Below are 25,601 nucleotides of genomic sequence, written 5' to 3' on the forward strand. Positions count from 1 at the left end.
TGTACTATTGATTTTTGTAGCTGTGAGTTGCACTAAGAAATAAATAACATGATAAAGTAATAGTGGTATTCATGGACCACTCAGAATTCTGATAACAGAGGGAAAGAAGCTGTTCTTAGAATATTGAGTGTGGGTCTTCAGGCTCCCGTACCTCCTTCCTGATAGTAGTATGAGAAGAGGGCAAGTATCTGATAGTGCAGGTCCTTAATGATGGATGCCTCGTTCTTGAGGCACACCTTTTGAAGATGTCCTTGGTGGGGAGGCTTGTGCCCGTGATGCACAGTGGTCAGTATCCAGTTCAGTCTACATCTTCAACAGTCATAAATCAAATAGTCGATGTAATTTTCACTGAGATCACTAAATCTATTGATTTTATTTTCCATTCTGTTTATATGCATCCATAGATGGAAACTGTCCTTCAGTACTTTTGCTTTAGTTTGTTAGTTGTCTGAATAAATGGTCTTCACAAGAAGTTTGTGATGTTACTGAGAGTACATAGAAAAACAGTTTGCTCTTTGGTTGGTTAGAATTCTCTCTGCAGCACATGCTGTTCTTTAGAAGTACCATGAAGGGAATTGACAGCTGTGTTTATAATTTCATTCCAGGTACTAGCAAAGAAAGCCAAAGCAGGAAAATTGCTACCAGAGGAATATCAAGGAGGCTCATTCAGGTAAAATGCCAACAATTCTGAGTTTATATCTCTGTCATTGTAACTTTGGCTATGGGGTTTTAAAGTAGTGGGAGGCATGCTGTATATGAAGTGAGGGCAAGCTCTTTTATTCTGCAATCTTCCCCTTCCATTTTTATTTTCATTCCCTTACTGGCTATGCTGACACTGTAGGTGGTGAGCCATTATGTGTGTTTGTAACTCTACCAGAATAGCACATGCTTTGTATGTACTGCAAGTTGTCTAGGTGATTTGTGTTTGGTAAACTTTCAGTATAGGTGTCCTGCAAGTCAAGCTGGTACAGGAATAATGCAGTCAGTGCTCTTTTGAAAATAAATTTTGGACCCAAATATGTACTTGAGAAGCTGTATAAAATGTTTTAAACTTCCTACTGAAGCAAACATGGACCCTCTTAAACCCAAACATTGGAGTATTTTGCTAAAATACCTATTGACTTTGACATCTCTTAGCACTTAAAAGTAGTACAGAGATGTTAATTATTTCTGGACATTGACTGTATATCTTCCTCAAATATCCCCCTTGAACTTCTCACCCCTTACCTTAAAGCCATGTCCTCTTGTACTGAGCAGTGGTGCCCTGGGGAAGAAGCACTGGCTGTCCACTCTGTCTATTCCTCTTAGTATCTTGTATACCTCTATCATGTCTCCTCTTATCCTCCTCTCCAAAGAGTGAAGTCCTAGCTCCCTTAATCTCTGATCATAATCCATACTCTCTAAACCAGACAACATCCTGGTAAATCTTCTCTGTACCCTTTCCAATGCTTCCACATCCTTCCTATAGTGAGGCAACTAGAATTGGACACAGTACTCCAAGTGTAGCCTAACCAGAGTTTTACAGAGCTGCATCATTGACTCTTAAACTCTATTCCTCGACTTATAAAAGTTAACACTCCATAAGCTTTCTTAACTACCCTATCTACCTGTGAGGCAACTTTCAGGGATTTGTGGACATGTACCCCCAGATCCCTCTGCTCCTCCACACTCCCAAGTATCCTATCATTTACTTTGTACTCTGCCTTGGAGTTTGCCCTTCCAAAGTGTACCACCTCACACTTCTCTGGGTTGAACTCCATCTGCCACTTCTCAGCCCACTTCTGCATCCTATCAATGTCTCTCTGCAATCTTCGACAATCCTCAACACTATCCACAACACCACCAACCTTCCCACTTTTATCTCTATCTTCAGTCTTATCAACCTTTTGTTCTTCACATAATTGAAGAATGCATTGGGGTTTTCTTTTACCTACTCGCCACAACCTTCTTATGCCCCCTTCTTGCTCTCCTCAGCTCCTTTCTTGCTACCCTATATTCCTCAATAGACCCATCTGATCCTTGCTTCCTAATCCTCATGTATGCTGCCTTCTTCCATCGGACTAGATTCTCCACTTCACTTGTCACCCATGGTTCCTTCACCCTAACATTCTTTATCTTCCTCACCGGAACAAATTTATCCCTAACATCCTGCAAGAGATCCCTAAACATCGACCACATGTCCATAGTACATTTCCCTGCAAAATCATCGTCCCAATTCACACCCGCAAGTTCTAGCCTTACAGCCTCATAATTTGACCTTCCCCAATTAAAAATTTTCCTGTCCTCTCTGATTCTGTCCTTTTCCATGATAATGTTAAAGGCCAGGGAGCGGTGATCACAGTCCCCCAGATGCTCACCCACTGACAGATCTGTGACCTGAGCCGGTTGGTTACCTAATACTAGATCTAGTATGGCATCCCCCCTAGTTGGCCTGTCAACATACTGTGACAGGAATCCATCCTGGACGCACTTGACAAATTCTGCCCCATCTAAACCCTTGGAACTAATCAGATGCCAATCAATATTAGGGACGTTAAAGTCACCCATGATAACAACCCTGTTATTTTTGCACCTTTCCAAAATCTGCCTCCCAATCTGCTCCTTGGTATCACTGCTGCTACCAGGGGGCATATAGAATACTCCGAATAGAGTAACTGCTCCCTTCCTGTTCCTGACTTCTACCCATACTGACTCAAAAGAGGATCGTGCTACATTACCCACCCTTTCTGTAGCTGTAATAGTATCCCTAACCAGTAATGGTCCTCCCCTTTCTTCCCCCCACCCCCATCCCTTTTAAAGCACTGAAATCCAGGCATATTGAGAATCCATTCCTGCCCTGGTGCCAGCCAAGTCTCTGTAATAGCCACTATATCATAATTCCAAGTATGTATCCAAGCTCTCAGTTCATCACCTTTGTTCCTGATGCTTCTTGCATTGAAGTACATGCTGAGGAAAATACAGTGGTTTTAATGGGATAGGAATGGAAAGGATGTATTGCTGAGGAATGATAAGCCACCTGACGCAGAATCAAATGGTCTTCATTTTACTACCTGGTCCTACACGCAAATTGGTAAAGGGCAAATAAGATTAGAAAAGTAAATGCGTGGCTGAAAGATTGGTTTGGCGGTGGGGGGGGGGGGGGAGTAGTTTCCAATATGAGAGCAGTAGAATATAAAAGCAAGGACATAATGCTGTGGCTTTATAAGGCATTGGTCAGACTACATTTGGAGTATTGTGAGTAGTTTTGGGCCCCTTATCTAAGAAAAGGATGTGCTGGCATTGGAGAGGGTCCAAAAAGGGTTTACAAGAATGATGTGGGGAAAGAAAATGTTAAGGTATGAGGAGCATTTGATGACTCTGAGGCGTGTACTCACTGGAGTTTAGAAGAATGAGGGGGGATCTCATTGAATCCTACCAAATATTAAAAGGCCTGGGTAGAGAGGATGTTTCCAATGGTGGGAGAGTCCAGAATCAGAGAGCACAGCCTCAGAATAGAAAAACATCCCTTTAGTACAGAGTTAAGGAGGAATTTCTTTAGCCAGTGGGTGGTGAATCTGTGGAATTCATTGCCACATACGGCTGTGGAGGCCAAGTTGTTAGGTACAGTATATTTAAAGCAGGAGTTGGTAGCTTCTTGATTAGTAAGGGATTCGAACGTTATGGAGAAAAGGTATGCAAATAAGGTTGAGAGGGAAAATAAATCAGCCTTGATTGAATGGCAGAGCACACTCAATTGGCTGAATGGTCTAACTCTTCTATGTCTTATGGTCTATGAGCCACTTGCATTCATAATGGGTGAAGAGGGAGGTGTTCCAATGGGAACCAAGCTGGGCCAACTGCACAAAATGAGTTTAAACAAGTTAATGGAGGAGTGTTCTAGTGGTGGGAGATTAATGCCTTCAAAGGGAAATGAAGGAACACCGCATAAGAACAGTCATGGAGAAAATCAAACTATGATAGGAAGCGACAGAAAATATAAACAGAAGTAAGCAATAGAAAGTGAATCCAGGGGATGTAAAAGCTGTCGAATGTCTCAGCCTAAGGTTCTTAATGTGAACACATAGAATTTCTAACAACATAAATGTGTTGATATAACAAGTGGGGAGAAAATGAGTTTGATTTAACAGCTTTTATAGAGATGTGGGTGCAGTGTGACTAGGATTTGGGAACTCAATATGCTGGAAGAATAATAAAAGGGAAAGGAAAAGACATTCTTCATCAAAGAAAGCACAGTTGCAGTGCTGAGTCATAATTTGGATACAATGCATCACGTTGACAAATCAGTTTAGTAGGAGTAGCAAGGAAAAAACATACTGATGGGAGTAGTCTTTTGGGCCCCAAATTGTCGTGTCTCAACAGGAGATGGCATAAATGGGGAAATACATGCAAGAAAGGAAATGTGATCATCATGAAGGATTTTAGTCTGCATATCAACTGAACTAATCAAACTGTCAAGATTATTAAGGAAGAGGAGTTTGTTTCTTAGAGAAATAAGTTATCTATTTATTGAGATACAGTGCAGAATAGGCCCTTCCGGCCTTTCAAGCTGCGTCTCCCACCAATCTCTGATTTAATCCTGGCCTAATCATGGGACAATTTACAATGACCAATTTACCTACCAACCAATATGCCTTTGGACTGTGGGAGGAAACCGGAGCACCCAGATGAAATCCATGTGGTCACAGGGAGAACGGAACAGTATGGGCAGCAGCGGGAATTGGACCAGGGTCACCTGTACTGTAAAGCACTACTAAGGCTGTCGTGCTGCCCCAGAGTTATAGAGCTCTGCCGTAATAGGCTAGTTTAGACGTAGTTAAACTGAAAAAAATCCCTTGTTTAGGAAAAGATAGAGATAAAAATGGAAATCTGTTGCCCAAGTTACTCTATATTGTTGACAAGATGCTGGAATCTTGACCATCTTTCAGATACAATCAATTCCACTATCAAAGTAGTCCTGAGGAAGAATTGGGTCAGGTGGGTTGAAGGAACTCACACCTGTTTTTTTTTACCTTATGTATTCGCAAGTATTCTAGGATTAGGATTACTCTTCAGGGTGTCGAATGGTTGCTTCACATTAAATTCTTCTTTGACCATGTCCCAATGCCTCATTGTCTGTTAATGCCATGGCAGATTTAGTAAATTTAGTGAAGGCTGTCTCTTCCCCATTGCAGAGGGTCTAACTATTAGACAGATGTTGACAGGCCATTAAGATACATAGTACTGTGCAAAGTCTTGGGCACATATACATAGCGAGGGTGCCTATAACCTTTGCACAGTACTGTATTTGTCATTGTGGAGCAGATAGCAAGTCTGTAAAGATGTTGGGAATGGTGAGGGTGGAGTGCTATGGGAAGGGTGTGGGATAGATGTTAGGGTGCGGCGCAGGTGCAGACACACGCAGCCTGAGACACCAGGCAAGGTCATTTGATTCCAAACAATTGATTTATTCAACATTACAGAATGTCTTTCTGGTGCTTTCTACTCCCTCCCCTCTCCCTGCTCCCTTCCCAATCTCAGTCTACAACAGAGACCCAAATCAGGATCAGGTTTACCATCACTCGCATGTCATGAAATTTGTTGGGTTTCTTTTCAGCAGCAATACATAAAATTACTACAGTACTGTAATAGGTGCCCTAGTTGTATATAAATGCTTAAGAATTTTACACAGAAATGTAAAATTAAATGAGGATTCATAATTCTCTCTGAGAAAATTAAACACAAATTAATATTTAATGTTGCTGATGGAGTTTTACATAAATGGACACTTTTAGGAACTTTGAATATAAAATATAAAAATAAATCATCATCTGATGGTGTATTCCGTGATATTTCATTATCCCCAGACCACCAGTTAGGACTAAGCATGCATTTAATTCTCAGACAAGTAGACAGGAAAGGACCCATGAAAATTAATAACCAATAGTTTATTACTTTTTCTCTTGACTGCTACACCTTCTGTCATTCCTGCAGTGAATAAGAAACAAATGGAGCTGAAAAGAAGTGAGGTAAAATCAGTATGTCCTCAGAGACCAGCATGCATGTATTACTTTGAACAATTAGTAATGGCTTTTTGAATATAATAGAGACTGGTTCAAAGCTACTCTGGAATGTTGACACTGATAAGCACAAAATTCTAAACCTCACTCTAACAATACTCAGTTAGATAGGTAACCTACATGGGGTGGGCTCATGGCTGAACTGGACAAGGAACTGTGCAGACAGGGGCCTGTTGATAGATATCTGGAAATGAACAGGAGGTGATGGCTGGGTATCAAAGATGCAGCAGAAATTAAATGACCAGTTTTGTATGTTCTTCCTTCCAGTATTTCCAATTTAGGAATGTTTGGCATCAGCGGATTCAGTGCCGTGATTAACCCCCCTCAGGCATGTATCCTGGCCATTGGACAGTTGCGCCACGATCTGACAGTTTCTGAAGATGACAGTGGTAATCCCAATCTCTGTCGGAAAGATATGATGATGGTCACTCTGTCCAGTGACAGCCGAATTGTAGACGATGAACTTGCTTCTCAGTTCTTAGAGAACTTCAGGCTTAACCTGGAGAACCCAAGCCGATGGGCTTTGTTCTAGCCTGCATCTTCTGAGCTTCATTTTCTCTAGGACTCAGTGTGAAGCAGAGGGCAACACAGAGTATATTTCATTGCAAGTTTTAGAATGTTGCAGGGAACTTCACCCTGCCCCAGTTGTTACATGTATGCAAGAGCAAATAAAATTTATTATTTATTTCACTGGGCTGCCATCTTTGTCTCTTCATTATCAATATTGCATGACCAGGCATTTTCTTTCTGCACAGGAGGAGAATTAAGCTACAACCATGCAAGGCCTCAAAACCTTGTGTGCTCAGCTGTATCTGGCAAACAACTCTAGAAGCAGTTTAGAGCATTGGCTCTTGGTCTGAAACACAGAAGTATGCTATGGGTGCTATGTCCTCCAGAGAAGGCAAGGTCTGGTCATAGAAATTGCATATTGTAAGGACATAAGAAATAGAAGCAGAAATTGACCATCTAGCCTTTCAAATCTACTCCACCATTTAGTTTAATTGTGGCTGATCTACTACCTCATTGACTGTTCCTTGCCCTGTCAGAATTTCAGTCAGTGACTGAGCCTCTGCGGCCCTCTGTGGTCAAGAATACCAAAGGTTCTTCATCTTCTTTGTGGAGATGTTTCTGTTCAGTTCTAAACTGCTTACCTCTTATTCTAAGATGCTTTGTGTCTTGAGAGTCAGTATGTTCACAATTTCTGAAATGCTCTCTGTTAATGGAAAGTAATTCACCCTCATGAGTTCAGTCACATAACAGCCTGAAAGTCACAAAATGATGGATCTGTTTAGTCAAGGCTTTATCTGCTCCTATCCCTCTCAGTTTCTCATAATAGCTCTGCTATACAATACAATAAGACACAAAACTGCTGCTCATATTGTCCTTTAGCAGTCTGAGTATCTTATTGGTGGCACAGTGAATCTCATAACTCCATTGCTATAGCAATCTTGTTATGAGAAAAGATTAAGGTTTCAAATTATGATGTGTTTGTATTTACTATGAAGAACACTCATTCAGGGTTATGGAAATCAATGATCTCATTCTACAGTGCCTTATTACAGGAGATGAAATTTATGTGAAATATCACTGGATCTTGTGGCTGCTTTATTAATGTATTAATTCTGGATTAGAAATGCAAATATGTACAAATTATTCTAAAGATAACATTAATTGGAACTGACAATAAATTTATACATGTGTGTTTTTAAAATGATTTATTTTGAAGTGGATTTGGAACAGGATGAATTTTATGAACTAAAGTCAGTACAACACCAGGCTTTCCAAGTAACCCAGACAGAAAATATATAATGTATGGTGTGTCAGACATTGTATTTCAGCAGCCTATGTTAAATTTGCATGTAAGTACTATATATGCAAAACTATATTTACTTATCACTGCATCCAGATAATATTTGTTAATTATCAGTAAAACTGCTCAACTTCACCTGACCCATTGTTATTGGGTGTTGTACATTGACAAGTGGTGCAGGGTGCACCATTGACCTGCTTTGTAGTTCTAGGAGTCCAACCCAGATCAGTTAGTTGTATATCCTTTTTGGAATATGGCCCGTATTCTTTTCAATCCTCTTGCCATCTATTCGCCGTTCCATCCTGTCAAAACTCTGGGGCTTTATGCAAGTGCCGAATAATTCAGAGAGGACGGATGCTGACTGTTTGCCAGGGATTTGCTCTGCAATCAGGGATGAACAGAGGACATTGTTCCCTCAGAGCCTGGGTAGCAGAGACTGGCTGTGACAAACAGGGTAGTTACAGAGCAGATTAAACAGTGGCTATTTACATCCTGCTCCAGACATCATTTTATTTATTTCAGAGCATGAAATCTCAGCAAGCGTTGTATGAAAGCCATGAGCCTTGTACCACACAAGCTATGGCACTGAAGAAGCCCATGTGTAGAACTGGCTGGTCAAGCTCTGCTGGTTTCCTCTCCTCAGCCAAGACCATGTGCTGTCTGAGGACTGCCTTGGAATGCAAACATGATTACTTTCTCTAATTCCATCCACCTCCCTGAAATCCATTCCTGTTGCATTCCCCAACCTTGCCACGGGCAAGTAAAGATGCCTAAGATTTGTTTGTCAACTAGATGCAGACTGTAAATGTAGCTGGCTCTGCAGCTTCCTCCACCTCCTTGTGCACTGTTAAATTTAGCCCTGTATACCAACCTCATTGCTATCTTATGTATCTTCCGTCTCTCTCATAGCCTCATATTTCCTTAACCTCATAAATTCTCAATCCTATTTCCACCAAACCAAGAAATATTTGAGTTCCAAACCTGCAGGAAACGATCAGTTCTCTATCCCTTCTACAACATCCAAATCAACTCTGTGCAAAGTCAACTGTGATGTGACAGTGGTCCCCTGCCCCTTTGTGTTGTCCTCAGTCTTTAAAGAGGATGACTAAACTTCTCCACAGCACTCACCCAATACCCAACTTAGTGAGATATGCCATGCTCAAGAGTAAAAAGTATATTATCAAAATATATATACCATATACAACCAAGAAATTTGCTTCTTTCAGGCAGCCATAAAACAAAGAAATATAATAAAGCCCATTAAAAAGACTGTCAAGCACTCAATGTGCAAATAAAATCTTATTGTGCAAATAATAAAAAGTAAACAAACAACATTCAGAACTGAGGTTCACGAAAGTGAGTCTGCAACCACAAAGCCAGTTAGTTCATCATTGCAGCCGATCCAAGAGGCCACAGCCTCAGTTCAGCGTAGAGACCAGTAAACCCATGGAGCAGCAAGCTCTCCTCCAGCCCCAATATCCCAAACATTGCCAGGGCCCTGCTGCGTCGATTCAGCCTCAAATCCTTTCCAGCAATGGGCAAATGTTAGCTTGTTCTTCACTCTTGGGCTCAGGCCAGGCAGCATCTATGGAAAAGATTACAGTCAACATTTCAGGCTGAGACCCTTTAGCAGTCCTGCCTGGTCTGCTGAGTTCCATCAGCATTTTGTGTGTGTTGTCCGGAGAAAGTGTGATTAATAGAGTTGTTAGTAGATTTCCATGCGGCCAGTATAGTGTCTCTGTGTCTCATCAGCACCATCTTAAACCACATGTATTCAGTTATGTAATCAGCTTCGGCTTGTGAACATCACTGCATCTTCACCACTGCTCTAAACACATTGTTTCTGGATCAGCCAAGATCATAGTATCCTTCTGCAGAACATTAGAAAGACATAATCTATTATAGACAATAGACAGTAGGTGCATGAGTAGGCCATTCAGCCCTTCTAGCCAGCACCGCCATTCACTGTGATCATGGTTGATCATACACAATCAGTACCCCGTTCCTGCCCTCTCCCCATATCCCTTGACCCCGCTATCTATAAGAGCTCTATCTAACTCTCTCTTGAATGCATCCAGAGACTTGGCCTCCACTGCCTTCTGGGGCAGAGCATTCTAAATGGCCTACCCCTTATTCTTAAACCGTGGCCTCTACTTCTGGACTCACCCATCAGCGGGAACATGCTTCCTGCTGTGTCCAATCCCTTAATAATCTTACATGTTTCAATCAGATCCCCTCTCATCCTTCTAAATTCCAGTGTATACAAGCCCAGTTGCTCCAATCTTTCAACATATGACAGTCCCGCTATTCCGGGAATTAACCTTGTGAACCTACGCTGCACTCCCTCAATAGCAAGAATGTCCTTCCTCAAATTTGGAGACCAAAACTGCACACAATACTCCAGGTGTGGTCTCAGCAGGGCCCTGTACAGTTGCAGAAGGACCTCTAGTCAATTCTATAGTCAATTCCTCTTGTTATAAAAACCAGCATGCCATTAGCTTTCTTCACTGCCTGCTGTACCTGCATGCGTGCTTTTATTGACTGATGTACAAGGACACCTAGATCTCGTTGTACTTCCCCTTTTCCTAACTTGACTCCATTTAGATAGTAATCTCCCTTCCTGTTCTTGCCATCAAAGTGGATAACCTCACATTTATCCACATTAAACTGCATCTGCCATACATTTGCCCACTCACCCAACCTGTCCAAGTCACCCTGCATTCTCATAACATCCTCCTGACACTTCACACTGCCACCCAGCTTTGTGTCATCAGCAAATTTGCTAACGTTACTTTTAATCCCTTCATCTAAATCATTAATGTATATTGTAAACAGCTGCAGTCCCAGCACCGAACCTTGCGGTATCCCACTGGTCACAGCCTGCCATTCCGAAAGGGACCTGTTAATCATAACTGTTTGTTTCCTGTCAGCCAACCAATTTTCAATCCATGTCAGTACTCTGCCCCCAATACCATGTGCCCTAATTTTGCCCACTAATCTCCTATGTGGGACTTTATCAAAAGCTTTCTGGAAGTCCAGGTACACTACATCCATTGGCTCTCCCTTGTCCATTTTCATAGTTACATCCTCAAAAAACTCAGAAGATTAGTCAAGCATGATTTTCCCTTCATAAATCCATGCTGACTCGGACTGATCCTTCTACAGCTATCCAAATGTGTTGTAATTTCCTCTTTTATAATTGACTCCAGCATCTTTTCCACTACTGACCTCAGGCTAACCGGTCTATAATTCCCTGTTTTCTCTCTCCCTCGTTTCTTGAAAAGTGGGACAACATTAGCCACCCTCCAATCAGCAGGAACTGTTCCTGAATCTATAGAACATTGGAAAATGATTACCAATGTGTCCACGATTTCTAGAGCCATTTCTATTGAGTTTGCCTCTTCCCTGTGCTCTACATATTTGTCAGTAACTTCATTACCCTGATGATCACCAGCAGACAATGTCTAATAATGCTGTCGGCTAAATATTGTTCAGCACTGGAAGGATTCCCTGACTTGTAATGGAACTGTGGGAACTTTACATAGCCTGTGTAATGAAGAAATTCTTCAACATAGCATTTTGTCTGTAAGAGAGCAGGTCAAACGGTGCAGCAATCTGTCTGCACTGGACCGGAAGCCCAGCCGACAGGCTGTACTCAGCCTCTAGAGTGGAGATTGGACCCACAACCTTCTGAGTCAGGAACTCACAGCTGAGCCCACAACCGATACCAGGCACTGGCTGCAGAGATCAGGTAAACTCGACAGCCTGCTGTTCCTTTCATGTCTCATCCAAGGAGTTGTTTGATTAAACAGCTCATTTGTTAGTAACTATTGTGTCTGGATCAGCTCAATGGTTTTGTCAATGACTGCACTGGTCACCTTCCACAGGGTTAATATTTAATCAAATGGAGTATTAGCTTTAGCTTTATTTGTCAAATGGCATAGAGTTGTAGATCACTACGGGACAGAATCGGCCCTTCGACCAAAACTGTATGTTTGGTGGTGAAATATATCTGAACAGCATAAGATGCAGGAGCAGAGTTAGGTCACTAAGACCATCATTTCCGCTCTACAACCCTCCCCTTCCCTCTTGTAACTTTAAAACATATCCTCTGACTGTTCACCCTTTCTATGCCTCTCATTATTTTAAAAGCTTCTATCAGGTCACCCCTCAGACTTCTCTAAGAAAACCTAAATTTGCCCAACCCTTATTTTAGCCCATGCCCTCCGATCCAGGCAGCATGATTTATCTCTTCTACACCGTTTTCACATCCTTTCTATAATGGACAGCCAGAACTGTACATAATCTCCAATGCAGTCTGACTGAAGTTCTATATACCTGCAGCATGACTTCCTAATACTCAGCCCCCACGCTTGCAGACCAAATAAAGACTCGGTAATGCAATTATCCAATGTGCATTTGGTTTTTCCAGTGTGGTAGAGCACACATCATGAACACTGAATGTAGTACACTAGATAAGAAATACAAGTGTATCTATCCTGGGCCTACCATTTAGGTTCAATCAATATGAAAGGACACCAACAGTTATACTTTATTAGTAGTTTGGGAGGAATTGGTACGTCACCAAGGACTCTTGCAATTTTCTACAGATGTTCAGGCAAGAGCATTCTGACTTGTTGCATCACCGTTTGGTATGGAGATGCCAATACATGGGATCATAAAAGGCTCGAAAGGGTTGTAGATTCAACCAACTGCATCACAGACACAAGCCTTCCCACCATCAAGATCATCTTCCAAAGGTAGTGCCTCAAGAAGGTGCATCTGTGAAGGCCCTCACCTTCCAAGACATGCCTTCCTCTCTTTGCTACTGTCAGGGGGGAGGTAAAGGAACCTAAAGACCCAAACTCAATGTTTTAGCAACAGCTTCTTCCCCTCTGTCATCAGACTCCTGAACTGTCTATGAACCCTTGATACTATCTCTTTTTTTCTCACCGGTTACTTATTTATTTTTATTGAAACTTAAAGTTATTTTTATGCCTGTGCTACACTGCTGCCACAAAACAATACATTTCATGGCTAATATCAGTGACAATAAAACTGATTCTGAATTATTACTTTACCTGGAAGGACTGGTTGGGTTCCCAGATGGCTTCATGTAAAGGACAAGTATAGCACTCCCCTGGTTTAAGGGAAACTGTTGGAAAAATCAGGGTAATTGGTAAGAATGGAAAAGTGGACCGGGTACATTGAAAGGAATGGCCCCTGCAAAACAATGAAAGGGAAAGATACAGTTGCAAGAAAGTTTGTGAACCTTTTGCAGTTACCTGGTTTTCTGCATTAATTACTCATAAAATGTGGTCTGGTCTTCATATAAGTCACAATAATTGACAAATCTACTTAAACTAATTACATACAAATAATTGTACTTTTAATGTCTTTATTGAACACATTGTTTAATCATTCGTAGTCCAGACTGGAAGAAGTATGCGAACCCTTGTATTTAACAACTGGTAGAACCTCCTTTAGCAGCAATAACCTCCACCAAAGATTTCCTGTAGCTGCTGATCAGACTTACACAATGGCAAGGGGAAATTTTAGACCATTCCTCCATACAAAACTGTTTCAGTTCATCAATATTTCTAGGATACCTTGTATGAACAGCCCTCTTCAGGTCATGCCGCAACATCTCAATTGGGTTAAGGTCTGGACTCTGACTTGGCCATTCCAAAGCAGAGATTTTCTTCTTTTTAAACCATTCTGTTGTTGATTTGTGTTTTGGATAATTGGCTTGTTGCATCATACCACTTCTATTAAGCTTCAGGTGATGGACCTGAATTGACCCCGACATTCTCCTCTAAAATGTCTTGATAGAATTTTGAATTCATTGTTCCCTCAAAGATGCCAAGCTGTCCAGACCCTGAGGCAGCAAAGCATGATGCTCCTTCCACCATGCTTCACAGCTGTTAGGAGGTTTTGGTGTGCAGTGCCCTTTATCCTCCAAACATAGCGGCTTGCATTTCTGCCAGAAGTTCAAATTCTGTCTCATCTGTCCACAGAATACAGTCCCAAAAGCATTGTGGAATAGCCAGATGGTCTTTCGCAAACTTGAGACATGTAGCAATGTTTTTTTTGGAGAGAAGTAGGTCCTCTGTGGTGTCCTTCCATGAACACCATTCTTGTTCAGTGTTTTTCTTATAGTGGACACATGAACAGAGACTTTAGCAAGTTCTGGAGATTTCCAGAGGTCTTTTGCTGTTACCCTTGGGTTCTTTTTCACCTCCTTCAGCTTTGCATGTTGTGCTGCTGGTCTGATGTTTGCAGGACACCCATTCCTAAGGGAGAGTAGCAACAGAAGAAAATTTCCTCCATTTGTAGACAGTTTCTTTTACTATGGCCTGATGAACACTCATGACTTTAGAATTGCTTTTATAGCCTATTGCAACTTCATGCATCTCTACAATTCTCTAAGGTTCTCTGAAAATTGCTTTGATCAAGGCATGGTGCACATAAACAGATCTTTCTTGAGAAGGGCAGGTTCTGTCAGTAACCTGACTTTGTGTGCTTTTTTTATAGGGCAGGGCACTTCCTCAAGCAACACCTCCAATCTCATCTCATTGATTCCATATAGCTTTTGTAGAGGATATTACACACTTTTGTTTTGAACCTAGACTTTGATTGTGTAAATGATATACTTAGTATTGATGAGAAGTATAATTGTTGGTGTGTTGTAAGTTTAGACAGATGGTGTTTCTCTAATATTGTGACTTAGATGAAGATCAGACCACATTTCATGAGTAATTGTTGCAGAAAACCAGTTAATTGCTGAGGGTTCACAAACATTTTCTTATCTGATGGTGAAAACTGTTCCAGTTCATCAATATTTCTTGAAAGTGGCAGAATTTGTGGAAAATGATCTGTTGAATGCAGAGTCTGGTGGGGTGGAATGTGAGTTCCAAAGGAACTCTATCTTTGTTCTGTCCCAGAGCAGTGGGGATGAGAACAGAGGTACAAAGTGCCCCAAATGTGTTGGTAATGTTTTGAGGTCTTGATGGAGTATATAGTATAACAAGCACAAGAAAATCTGCAGATGCTAGAAATCCAAATCAACACACACAAAATGCTAGAGGAACTCAGCAGGTCAGAGGACATCTATGGGAAAGAGTAGACAGTTGACGTTTAAGGCCAAGACTCTTTGTCAGGAACATATAGTATAGTTTGCTGGCCAGATTATGCAAATGAAGCATTGAAAAAAGGGGAAAGGTACAAACAGAAAGAAAGAGCAAATCATCTGGTTAGAAAAAATTGGTTGATCAACTCCAGTTTTGTGAATACCTGAAGATAAGGTAAATAATTAAAGGAAAGTGTTTATCTTGGAGGAGATAAGGATAAAATTAAGGAAATAAGGATTTGCCCTTTCAATTAGTGCAACAAATTTGATTTCAAAGAAGCAAAATAAGAACCTAATACAGAACCAATTTAATTCTTCCCTAAGTCATTGTTACAACAAAGCAGACAAGACTTCCAATTTATTCTCAATAATAGCTCTTCAAAATCTATCCATTTTAATGATGGATGAGAATCCTGGTAGTTTCCCCAATGTACTTTAGATGCCAATGAGATCTGAATTTTTCTCCTACAAATGGCAAATCAGGTGATGGGAAAAGACCAAAAACTGCCGTCTTTACAAATTCACTGGAAAGACTTGTGAGCCAGTTTCAGGCTAACATCCCAGTATTAAGTCCCTAATTACAATCGGTTCACAAAGCTGGGCTGGTCGCATGGTTTAGATGCCTGACACTGAACTACTGAAACACTCCATTCTGAACTCGGTCATAAAAAGAGGTGAGCAGCCAGACAGATAAAAAGATTAGAATATGTGCTCAGACCACCTTTGAAGAAATGAAACTTACCCCAACCCCTGGTTATCTCTACAAAGACAGAGAGTGCAAAAACTGCCGGCAGTTGTAGAGCTCTACAACATAGAAACAGGTGTTTCGGCCCATCTAGTCCATGCCAGATTGTTACTCTGCCTGATCTGTTTGACCTGCACTTGCACCTCTGTACCCCTCCCATCCATGTACTTTTCCAAACTTCTCTTAAATGTTGCAATCAAACCGCTTGCACCACTTTCACTGGCAGCTCATTCCAAATTCATACCATTATCCAAGGGAAGACTGACCCAGACATTGGCTTTATGAGAGCCAAACTGTCTGTGATTATTTTATTCACTCTTAAACCCAATTAGCTGATTGTCTGTTACATGTTTCTTTATTTAATCAATCTAACAACATCACTTACCCAGCTTGTGACCAGATAGTTGTGAGTTAATCGATAATTAGCTGAGATTTACTTCACAGCAGATGAGATTGTTAAATCGAGCATGGAAACAAGCTGACCATCACACATTCATGTACATTAATCCCAGTCTATTTCTCACAATTCCCATCAAACTCTGCTACTTACCTGTGGGGTAACCTACAACAGTGAACTAACCTATCAGCCTACAGATCCTTGGGAAGTGAAGGGAAACCAGAGCATTCAGGGAAACCCACTCAGTAACGGGGAGAACGTGCAAACTCCACACAGGCAGCACCATTGAAGCCGGGTCACTATCATCAAGGCAGTGGCTCTGCTTTCTGTACCACTGTGCTGCCCGAACGTTAAAATCTGCATTATCAAAGATTCAGAGCCAGAGTTTTTGGAAGAATGGGTAACTTGCTTTCTTCTTTTCCTTTCTCGTTTGGTATTGTCAGAACTCAGACTGTGTTATCTATAGAATTGGAGATAATTTATCAAGTGATTACTCAGTAGGTGCCTGTTAAATTTCCCTGATTATCTGGCCTCCCCTCCTGGCTGAGTCGGATGGCTTTTGACTCGTGACCTTTTCTTTTCACTAGATTGCTGCAGCTGGCTTGAAATTGTTGCTTCAGTTTGTAGTTCAGTGCAGAATGGAAACTGAGACTCAACGGGTATTGGCAATCCTGTGATCCTCCTTGAATCCTAGAGACAGGCTGCTGGTGTACAAAACTAACGCACACCACAGGTGTGGGTTATTCAACCTGCGTGAACATCGATTTCAGTAACTTCTGGTAACCACTCCTCCCTAATTCCCCCAATTTTTATTTTGTTTTCCCTCATTCTGATGGGTCCCTCATCACTCCTCCTCTCCTCCTAGCCCTCATGACCTGCCCATCATCTCCCTCCAGCTCCCCAACTCCTTTCCTTTGTTCCAGGCTCAGCTGTCCTCTCCTACCAGATTCCTTCATCTTCAGCCCTTCACTCTTCCACATAACACCTCTCAGCTCCTCACATCACCCCACTCCCCAACCACCCACCTCCTCCCTCACCTGGTCTCACCTATCACCTGCCAGCTTTACTTTCCCTCTCATCCCTCTGCCCCACCCCCACCTTATTCTGGCTTCTGCTACCCTCCTTTCTTGGCATATGCTTCAGTTAGTTGAGGACCGTTTAAATTAGAGAATGAGAGGCAGGGAATTTAGAACAGGCCAGGCTTAACAGTTTAAACACCTTAGTAGAGACATAAACCAATTATAGGCTTCAAAAATATAAAAATGGTTTGGAATAGCATGAAAAACTACTGGACTAAGGATGGCATGTGTAAATGCAAGTATTAAGAATAAAATAAACGAGCTGGAGTTATACGCAGGTGCGTATAAGTATGAGGTAATAGCAATAACTGAGGCCTGGCTGACATCAAAGAGTGATGATGTTAAAGGATGTATTTTACTTGGGGAAGATAGATAAAAGTGGAGGAGTAGCCATTTACATAAGAGAGAATTTGTACATGAGGCTACTTATGATAGGAGATGAATTGAGACCGAGTGAAAATATTTGGGTGAGAATTGAAAGCTCTAAGGATAAAGGAATAACATTGGGTGTATACACAAAGTGCACTGCAGATGCTGTGGTCAAATCAACACGTACAAACAAGCTGGATGAACTCAGCATGTCCACGGATCCAATGGATTTCAACGGATGCTGCCCAACCTGCTGAGTTCACCCAGCTTGTTAGTACGTGTTAATGTTGGGTGTATATTATAGACCCCCTAATGCTGATAGTGATTTTAATAAACAACTCTATCAACATATTGAAAAAGCAGGTTCTGAGGGGTGATGTTATGGTTATGGGTGACTTTAATTTCCCAAATATTGAGTGGGAGAACCCAGTGACTGATGGATTACAGGAAAGTGAATTTATTGAGATATTGAATGATTATTTCTTGACCATGTTAAAACGCCAACAAGAATGGAGGCTGTCTAGATTTGATATTCTGTAACAATCAGGATAGAATTTTGAGTATGGGAGTTGCTGAGTTGTTAAAACCAAAGCCATTAAATAGAACTTCAGAAAGACTAAGTTTGTGCAGGTGCAGCAAAGACTTAAGAAGGTAAACTGGAAGGAATTGCTTGACGTTGAGTCATTCAAGGAACAATGGTGTCGATTTATACAGGTAATACACGCATTGCAGGAAATATTCATACCCAAGGTCAGGAGAAGCAATAAAAACTACATGGATAAATAATGATATACATAAAAAATTACTGAAGAAAAGACAACTATATAAAGAATACAGAAAAAGTATTAATGATGTTAACTGAAGGGCATTTTAAATATGGAAGCTATAGTCAAGAGGGAAATACAGATTGCCAAAGGGCAGGTTGAGAAGGATACTGCTAATAGTGCTAAGATTGACCCCATGGGAATTTTCAATACTCTAGTAGTAAAAGAAAAGTCAAGGAGGAAGTTAAGACTATTAGGAATAATAGTGGGGTGTTAAAGAATGCAGCGAAGGACATTGCAGATACTCTTAACTCATATTTTGCTAAAAGTGTTCACCTATGAAGATGTCAGCAATATGCCAGTAAGTGTAGAGAAAAGTGATTCAGAGGTCTTAGAAAATGAGGTCCTGTTTCAGCTGAAAAGGCTGCAAGTTAATATATCTCCAGGACCAGACAACATATATCCAAGGATAGTTAAAGAAGTTTGTGGGAATATACATACAAACCCCTAACATGTATTTTTCAGAAGTCATTGAAGACTGGTGAAATCCTGAAGGACTGGAAATGGGATGATTATATAAGAAGGGTGCCACACTGACCCTGGTAACTATAGAGCAATAAGCTTAACGTGTATCACAGGCAAGATAATGGAAACCATAATAATGAATGACATGGAAAAACAGCTTCTAAGAACAGGCATGTTAGCAGAAAGCCAGCTGGGTTCAGAAAGGGGAAATCATGTTTTACTAATATGCTTGTGGTGAACTATGTGCCTGTCTGGACACGCCCCCTGCTGACTGCTCCTGTGGCTCCTCCCACAGGCCCCTATATAAAGGAGATCTGCGGCCTGACGCTCGGCCTCAGTCTCCAGGACATGGTATGATGGACACTCACTCCTGGTTCCTTCTTCCAGTCAATAAAAGCCGATATCTCGCCTTACGTCTCAGTGTGAGTTATTGATGGTGCATCAATTTTATTGACTGGAAGTTTTAAAACATGGAAACCGTTTTACGTCCGGAAAGGTTGGATTTGGACCCTCAAGACCCTGACGCAGCTCTCGCTTTTGAACACTGGCTTGCATGCTTCCAATCGTACTTGGAGGAGGTTCGTGCAACTGAACCCGCCGTTATGCACAGAATTCTACTCTCGAGGGTCACCCCCAAAGTTTACTCCATTATCCGGGACCTGCCGACCTACGATGGGGTACTGGATGCCCTCAAAAGACAGTACCTGCGGCCGGTGAACACCGTCTACGCAAGACATCGTTTAGCTACCCGGCGACAGCGGCCTGGAGAATTAAGCGCCGAGTTTCTCCGAGCACTACAGATACTCGTCCGAGCTTGTGACTGCAAGACGCTCACGGCAGAACAGCATGCGGAGCTGCTGGTGCGAGACGCTTTTGTGACGGGACTGAGATCAGTGTACGTGCGCCAGCGACTGCTGGAACACTCAGATCTTACCTTACGCTCGGCGATCGTGACGGCCAACGCTCTGGAAGCTGCGCTGCACTACACTGACGCTGTCCAGTCGCACGATTCCCCGCCGGTTCCGTGGACACCTCAGACCCCGCCACCGCCGGCTCCCGGGAGCGAATTCGCCAACGCCGCTGCCAGTCGCGATTCCACGAGCTCCCCGAACCCGACCACAGCGGCAGCCCATCAGATGCCTGTGCTTTGTTATTTCTGCGGCCATAAAAAACACCCTCGACAACGCTGTCCAGCGCGAGAAGCAACCTGCTCCAGCTGCGGAAAGTGGGGCCATTTCGCCAAGGTCTGTAAGTCTCAACTACGAGCGGAGTGCAGCGCTGCGGGTGAAACGTGGGGGCCGCCATCTTGCATGCCCGGATGTGGGCGGCCATCTTTGTCAGCGTCAGCACGCCCCGCCCCCGACCCTCCGATGCTTACCGGGTACCCTGGATGTGGGCGGCCATCTTAATCGGCGTCAGCATGTCCCACCCCCGGCCCTCCGATGCTTACCGGGCACCAAGACGGCGATTCAACTCTGGCCACTGTAACTCTTGACCAAAGCGCCCCACACCAGCTTGCAAGGTCCATGATGGACATCCGGGTGGAGGGGCACAGGACTGGATGCCTGTTTGACACGGGCAGCACTGGGAGTTTTATTCACCCGGACACAGTGCAACGCAGCCAGTAAGTCGGAGGTTCCATTTGGCTTCTGGGTCGCATTCCACAGACATCCGGGCGGGTTGTGTAGCAACATTGGTGGTGCAAGGCACAGAATATCAGAACTTTGCGCTACTGGTCATGCCTCAACTGTGCGCACCTGTGCTATTGGGGCTGGACTTCCAGAGCCATCTCGAAAGTGTGACTATGGCATATGATGGGCCCCTCCCACCACTCACTGTCCAGAATCCTCAGTATTGTGGGACTTCTTCACATACCCCGCTACTGACCACACACACACACGGGCCCACACATCCCATCCAGAACCAGGCCGACAGCTGCGCTACTGACACCACTTGCAGCCTCTCCACTCTCAAGGTCCCTCCCCCACCGCTGTTCACCAACCTGACCCCCGACTGTAAACCTGTGGCAACTAAAAGCAGGAGGTACAGCGCGGGGGACAGGGCCTTCATTCAGTCAGAGGTGCAGCGGCTGCTCAGGGAGGGGATCATTGAGCCAAGCACAAGTCCTTGGAGGGCCCAGGTGGTTGTTGTTCGGACCGGGCAGAAAAATAGGATGGTGGTGGATTATAGTCAGACCATCAATAGGTTCACGCAGCTTGACGCGTACCCCCTACCCAGCATCGCGGATATGGTCAACCAGATTGCTCAGTACAAGGTGTACTTGACAATAGATCTGAAATCCGCTAATCACCAGCTCCCCATCAGCCCAGTGGACCGCCCCTACACCGCCTTCGAGGCGGGCGGCAGGCTCTATCACTTCCTGCGCGTCCCTTTCGGTGTCATGAATGGTGTCTCTGTCTTCCAGAGGGAAATGGACCGGATGGTGGACCAGTGCCAACTGAAGGCCACATTTCCCTACCTGGATAACATCACCATCTGTGGTCACGACTGGCCGGATCACAACGCCAACCTCCAACGATTTCTCCAAGTGGCCGCAGCTCTGAACCTTACTTATAACAGGGACAAGTGTGTGTTTGGAACCACCCGCCTTGCTATACTTGGGTATGTCGTGGAAAACGGGGTTATTGGCCCTGATCCCGACCGTATGCGCCCCCTGTTAGAACTCCCTCTTCCCACCACTCTCAAAGCCCTCAGACGGTGCCTGGATTTTTTTTCCTATTACGCCCAATGGGTCCCCCATTACGCAGACAAGGCCCGCCCCCGGTCAAGTCTACCACATTTCCCCTCTGCCGAGACCCGCGCAGCCTTCAGCTGCATTAAAGGGGACATTGCGAAAGCTACGATGCATGCGGTGGACGAGACCATTCCCTTCCAAGTAGAGAGTGACGCCTCCGATTTTGCTCTGGCTGCTACCCTCAATCAGGAAGGCAGACCAGTAGCATTCTTTTCTCGCACCCTCCAAGGTTCTGAAATTCGGCACTCCGTGGTGGAGAAAGAAGCCCAGGCCATAGTGGAGGCTGTTAGGCACTGGAGGCACTATCTTGCTGGCAAAAGGTTCACCTTGCTGACCGACCAGCGCTCGGTTGCGTTCCTGTTCAGCAACCAACAGCGGGGCAAAATCAAAAATGATAAGATTTTGCGGTGGAGAATAGAACTCTCCACCTACACCTATGATATCCTGTACCAGCCTGGCAGACTCAATGAGCCCCCTGATGCCCTATCCCGGGGAACATGTGCTAGCACACAGCTCGACCAGCTGTACGCCCTTCATGCACAACTTTGCCATCCGGGGGTCACCCGATTTTACCATTTTGTGAAAGCTCGGAACCTGCCGTACTCCCTGGAGGACATCAGGACGATGACCAGGGACTGCCAAATTTGCGCTGAGTGCAAACCGCACTTCTACCGTCCTGACACGGCACAACTTGTCAAGGCCACCCGCCCTTTTGAACAACTGAGTGTTGACTTTAAGGGCCCCCTTCCCTCCACTGACCGCAATGTCTATTTTCTCAGTGTTATCGATGAGTACTCACGGTTCCCCTTTGCCATCCCCTGCCCTGACACCACTGCCACGTCCGTCATAAAAGCCCTGCGCCAGCTCTTTACTCTGTTCGGGTATCCCTGCTATATCCACAGCGATAGAGGGTCCTCCTTTATGAGTGAGGAGCTGCGCCAGTACTTGCTAGCTAGGGGCATTGCTACCAGTCGGACCACGAGTTATAATCCCCGGGGTAATGGCCAGGTGGAGCGGGAGAATGCCACAGTGTGGAAGGCCACACTTTTAGCCCTTAAGTCAAAAGGGTTGCGGGTCTCCTGATGGCAGGAGGTCCTCCCTGAGGCACTGCACTCTATCCGCTCTCTGTTATGTACGTCCACCAATGCCACCCCTCACGAACGCCTATTCTCTTTTCCCAGGAAGTCTGTCACTGGGACCACCCTACAAGTTTGGCTGACGTCCCCGGGGCCAGTGCTGCTCCGGAAACATGTGAGGAGCAATAAATACTCCCCGCTGGTAGAGAGGGTTCACCTTCTACATGCGAACCCCCAGTATGCTTACGTGGTCTTACCTGATGGGCGGGAGGACACGGTCTCCATCCGCGATCTGGCACCCGCAGGTGCAGCAGACCACTACCCTGAAGGCTCTCCGGTAACTATGAACCCTGCACCAGAGGTGACACCGTGCTCACCAGGCCCTACACAGACTCCTCACGACACTTGTATACCAGGCGTTTTGTACGCATTTATACCAGGCGCCTCGCACATGCGTGAGGGATCACCGGCGCCTAGTGGGCTGGAACAAGCGCAACCTCCGTCCCCTGTGCAATCACCAATGTTGCCGGCATCCATGCGATCACAGCCGGTGCTACGTAGATCGCAGCGACAGATTCGACCACCTGATAGACTTGACTTGTAAGAAACTTCGCCACATGGGGACTCTTTCAAACAAAGGGGGGGGTGAATGTGGTGAACTATGTGCCTGTCTGGACATGCCCCCTGCTGACTGCTCCTGTGGCTCCTCCCACAGGCCCCTGTATAAAGGCGATCTGAGGCCTGACGCTCGGCCTCAGTCTCCAGGACGTAGTATGATGGACACTCACTCCTGGTTCCTTCTTCCAGTCAATAAAAGCCGATATCTCGCCTTACGTCTCAGTGTGAGTTATTGATGGTGCATCAATGCTGGAGTTCTATGAAGAGGCAACTAACATTTATGATAACACTAGAGCAGTTGATATCATTTACTTGGACTTTCAGAAAGGTTTTAACAAGGTACCCAACGAGAGGTTAATAGTCAAATTACACGAGACACGCACAGACATTTCCACACACTCAAATACTCACATACACTTGTACTACAGGCACAAACACACACGTACACACACGCAAACTCACAGGTCAGTGCCTGGAATGCAATGCCAGGGTGGTAGTGAAGGCAAAAATGAAAGACAATTAAGAGATTCTAAGGTTGGCATGTGAATGGAATAAAATAGAGTTCTGTAGGCAGAGTGGTTGGTTTAGTTAGGTATTTAATTGTTCAGCACAACATTATAGGAGGAGAGGCCTGTTCCTGTACTGTACTGTTCTATGTTTTATGTTATACTTGCATAGACCAAGTGCTTGTGTGTATACACATGCACATGCCCATATGCACACTCACAAACACGCATTCACACTTTCACACATTCAATTTTACAGGTTCACACATATTCCCAGGTACTAACATGTACCAACACACACTTTCATTAAACAACACACCCACATACACATACTTACATACCCACATACTTACAGTGCCCATAAAAAGTATTCATGTTTTATTGTTTTATAACACTGAATCACAGTGGATTTAAACCGGCCTTTTTTTTGACAATGATCAACAGAAAAAGATTATTTCATGTCAAAGTGAAAACAGATCTCTACAAACTAATCTAAATTAATTACAAATATGAAACACAAAATAATTGATTGCATAAGTATTTACTCCTCCCTTTAATATGACACATCAAATCATCACTGGTGCAGCCAATTGGTTTTAGAAGTCACATAATTAGTTGAATGGAGAATACTAGGGTACAGCCGAGGTGTTTCAATTGACTGTAATAGAAACACACCTGTATCTGGAAGGTCCAATTGCTGGAGAGTCAGTATCTTGGCAAAAACTACACCATGAAAACAAAAGAACACTCCCAAGCAACTCCACAAAATGGTTATTGAAATGCACAAGTCAGGAGATGGATACAAGAAAATTTCCACATCAATGAATAACTCTTGGAGTACAGTTAAGTCAATCAGCAAGAAATGGAAAGAATATGGCACAGATGTAAGTCTGCCTAGAGCAGTCCGTCCTCAGAAACTGAGTGACTGTGCAAGAAGGGGACCAGTGAGGGAGGTCACCAAGAGACCTACGACAGATCTGGAGGAATTACAAGCTCCAGAGATAGGAGAGACTGCGCATACAACTGTTGCCTGCGTGATTCACCTGTCACGGATTTATGGGAGAGTGGCAAAGAGAAAGCCACTGTTGAATAAATATGAAATCTCGGCTAGAGTTTGCCTGAAGGCATGTTGGAGACTCTGAAGTCAATTGCAAGAAGGTTCTATGATCTGACGAAACCAAAATTGAGCTTTTGGCCATCAGACAGGTAGAGGGTAAAATGAATGCAGCAAAATACAGGGAAATCCTGGAGGAAAACCTGATGCAGTCTGCAAGAGAACTGTGACTTGGGAGGAGTTTTGTCTTCCAGCAAGACAATGACCTCAAACATAAAGCCAACACTACACAGGAATGGCTTAAAAACAACGAAGTTAATGTCCTGGAGTGGCCAAGTTAGAGTCCAGACCTCAATCTAATTGAGACTTTGGAGCTGGACTTTAACAAGATGTTCACTCACAATGCCCGTGCAATCTGCCAGAGCTGGAGCAGTTCTGTAAAGAAGAATGGGGAAGCATTGCGGTGTCCAGATGAGCAAAGCTGATAGAGACCTATCCACACAGACTCAGTCGAGGCTGTAATTGCTGCCAAAGGTGCATCTACTAAATACTGACTTGAAGGGGGTGAATACTTATGCAATCAATTATTTTGTATTTTATATTTGTAATTATTTTAGATCACGTTGTAGAGATCTGTTTTCACTTTGACATGAAAGGGCCTTTTTCTGTTGATGAGTGTCATAAAAAGCCAAATTAAATCCACTCTGACTCAGTGTTG

General features: G+C 43.7%; 1 protein-coding gene across 1 annotated transcript in view; it reads left to right on the top strand.

The window, feature by feature from the left end:
* The window catches only part of pdhx (pyruvate dehydrogenase complex component X), a 218,000-nt gene extending 211,254 nt beyond the window's left edge, over positions 1-6,746 (top strand). Inside the window, exons 10-11 of the mRNA XM_059975424.1 lie at positions 606-670; positions 6,324-6,746. Of these exons, the coding sequence (XP_059831407.1) occupies positions 606-670; positions 6,324-6,588 (330 nt within the window). The 3' untranslated portion in view covers positions 6,589-6,746. The remainder of the gene's footprint in view (positions 1-605; positions 671-6,323) is intronic.
* The last annotated feature ends 18,855 nt before the right edge of the window (positions 6,747-25,601 follow it).

Source organism: Hypanus sabinus, chromosome 7 (genome assembly GCF_030144855.1).
Source record: "Hypanus sabinus isolate sHypSab1 chromosome 7, sHypSab1.hap1, whole genome shotgun sequence".
Lineage (NCBI taxonomy): Eukaryota > Metazoa > Chordata > Chondrichthyes > Myliobatiformes > Dasyatidae > Hypanus > Hypanus sabinus.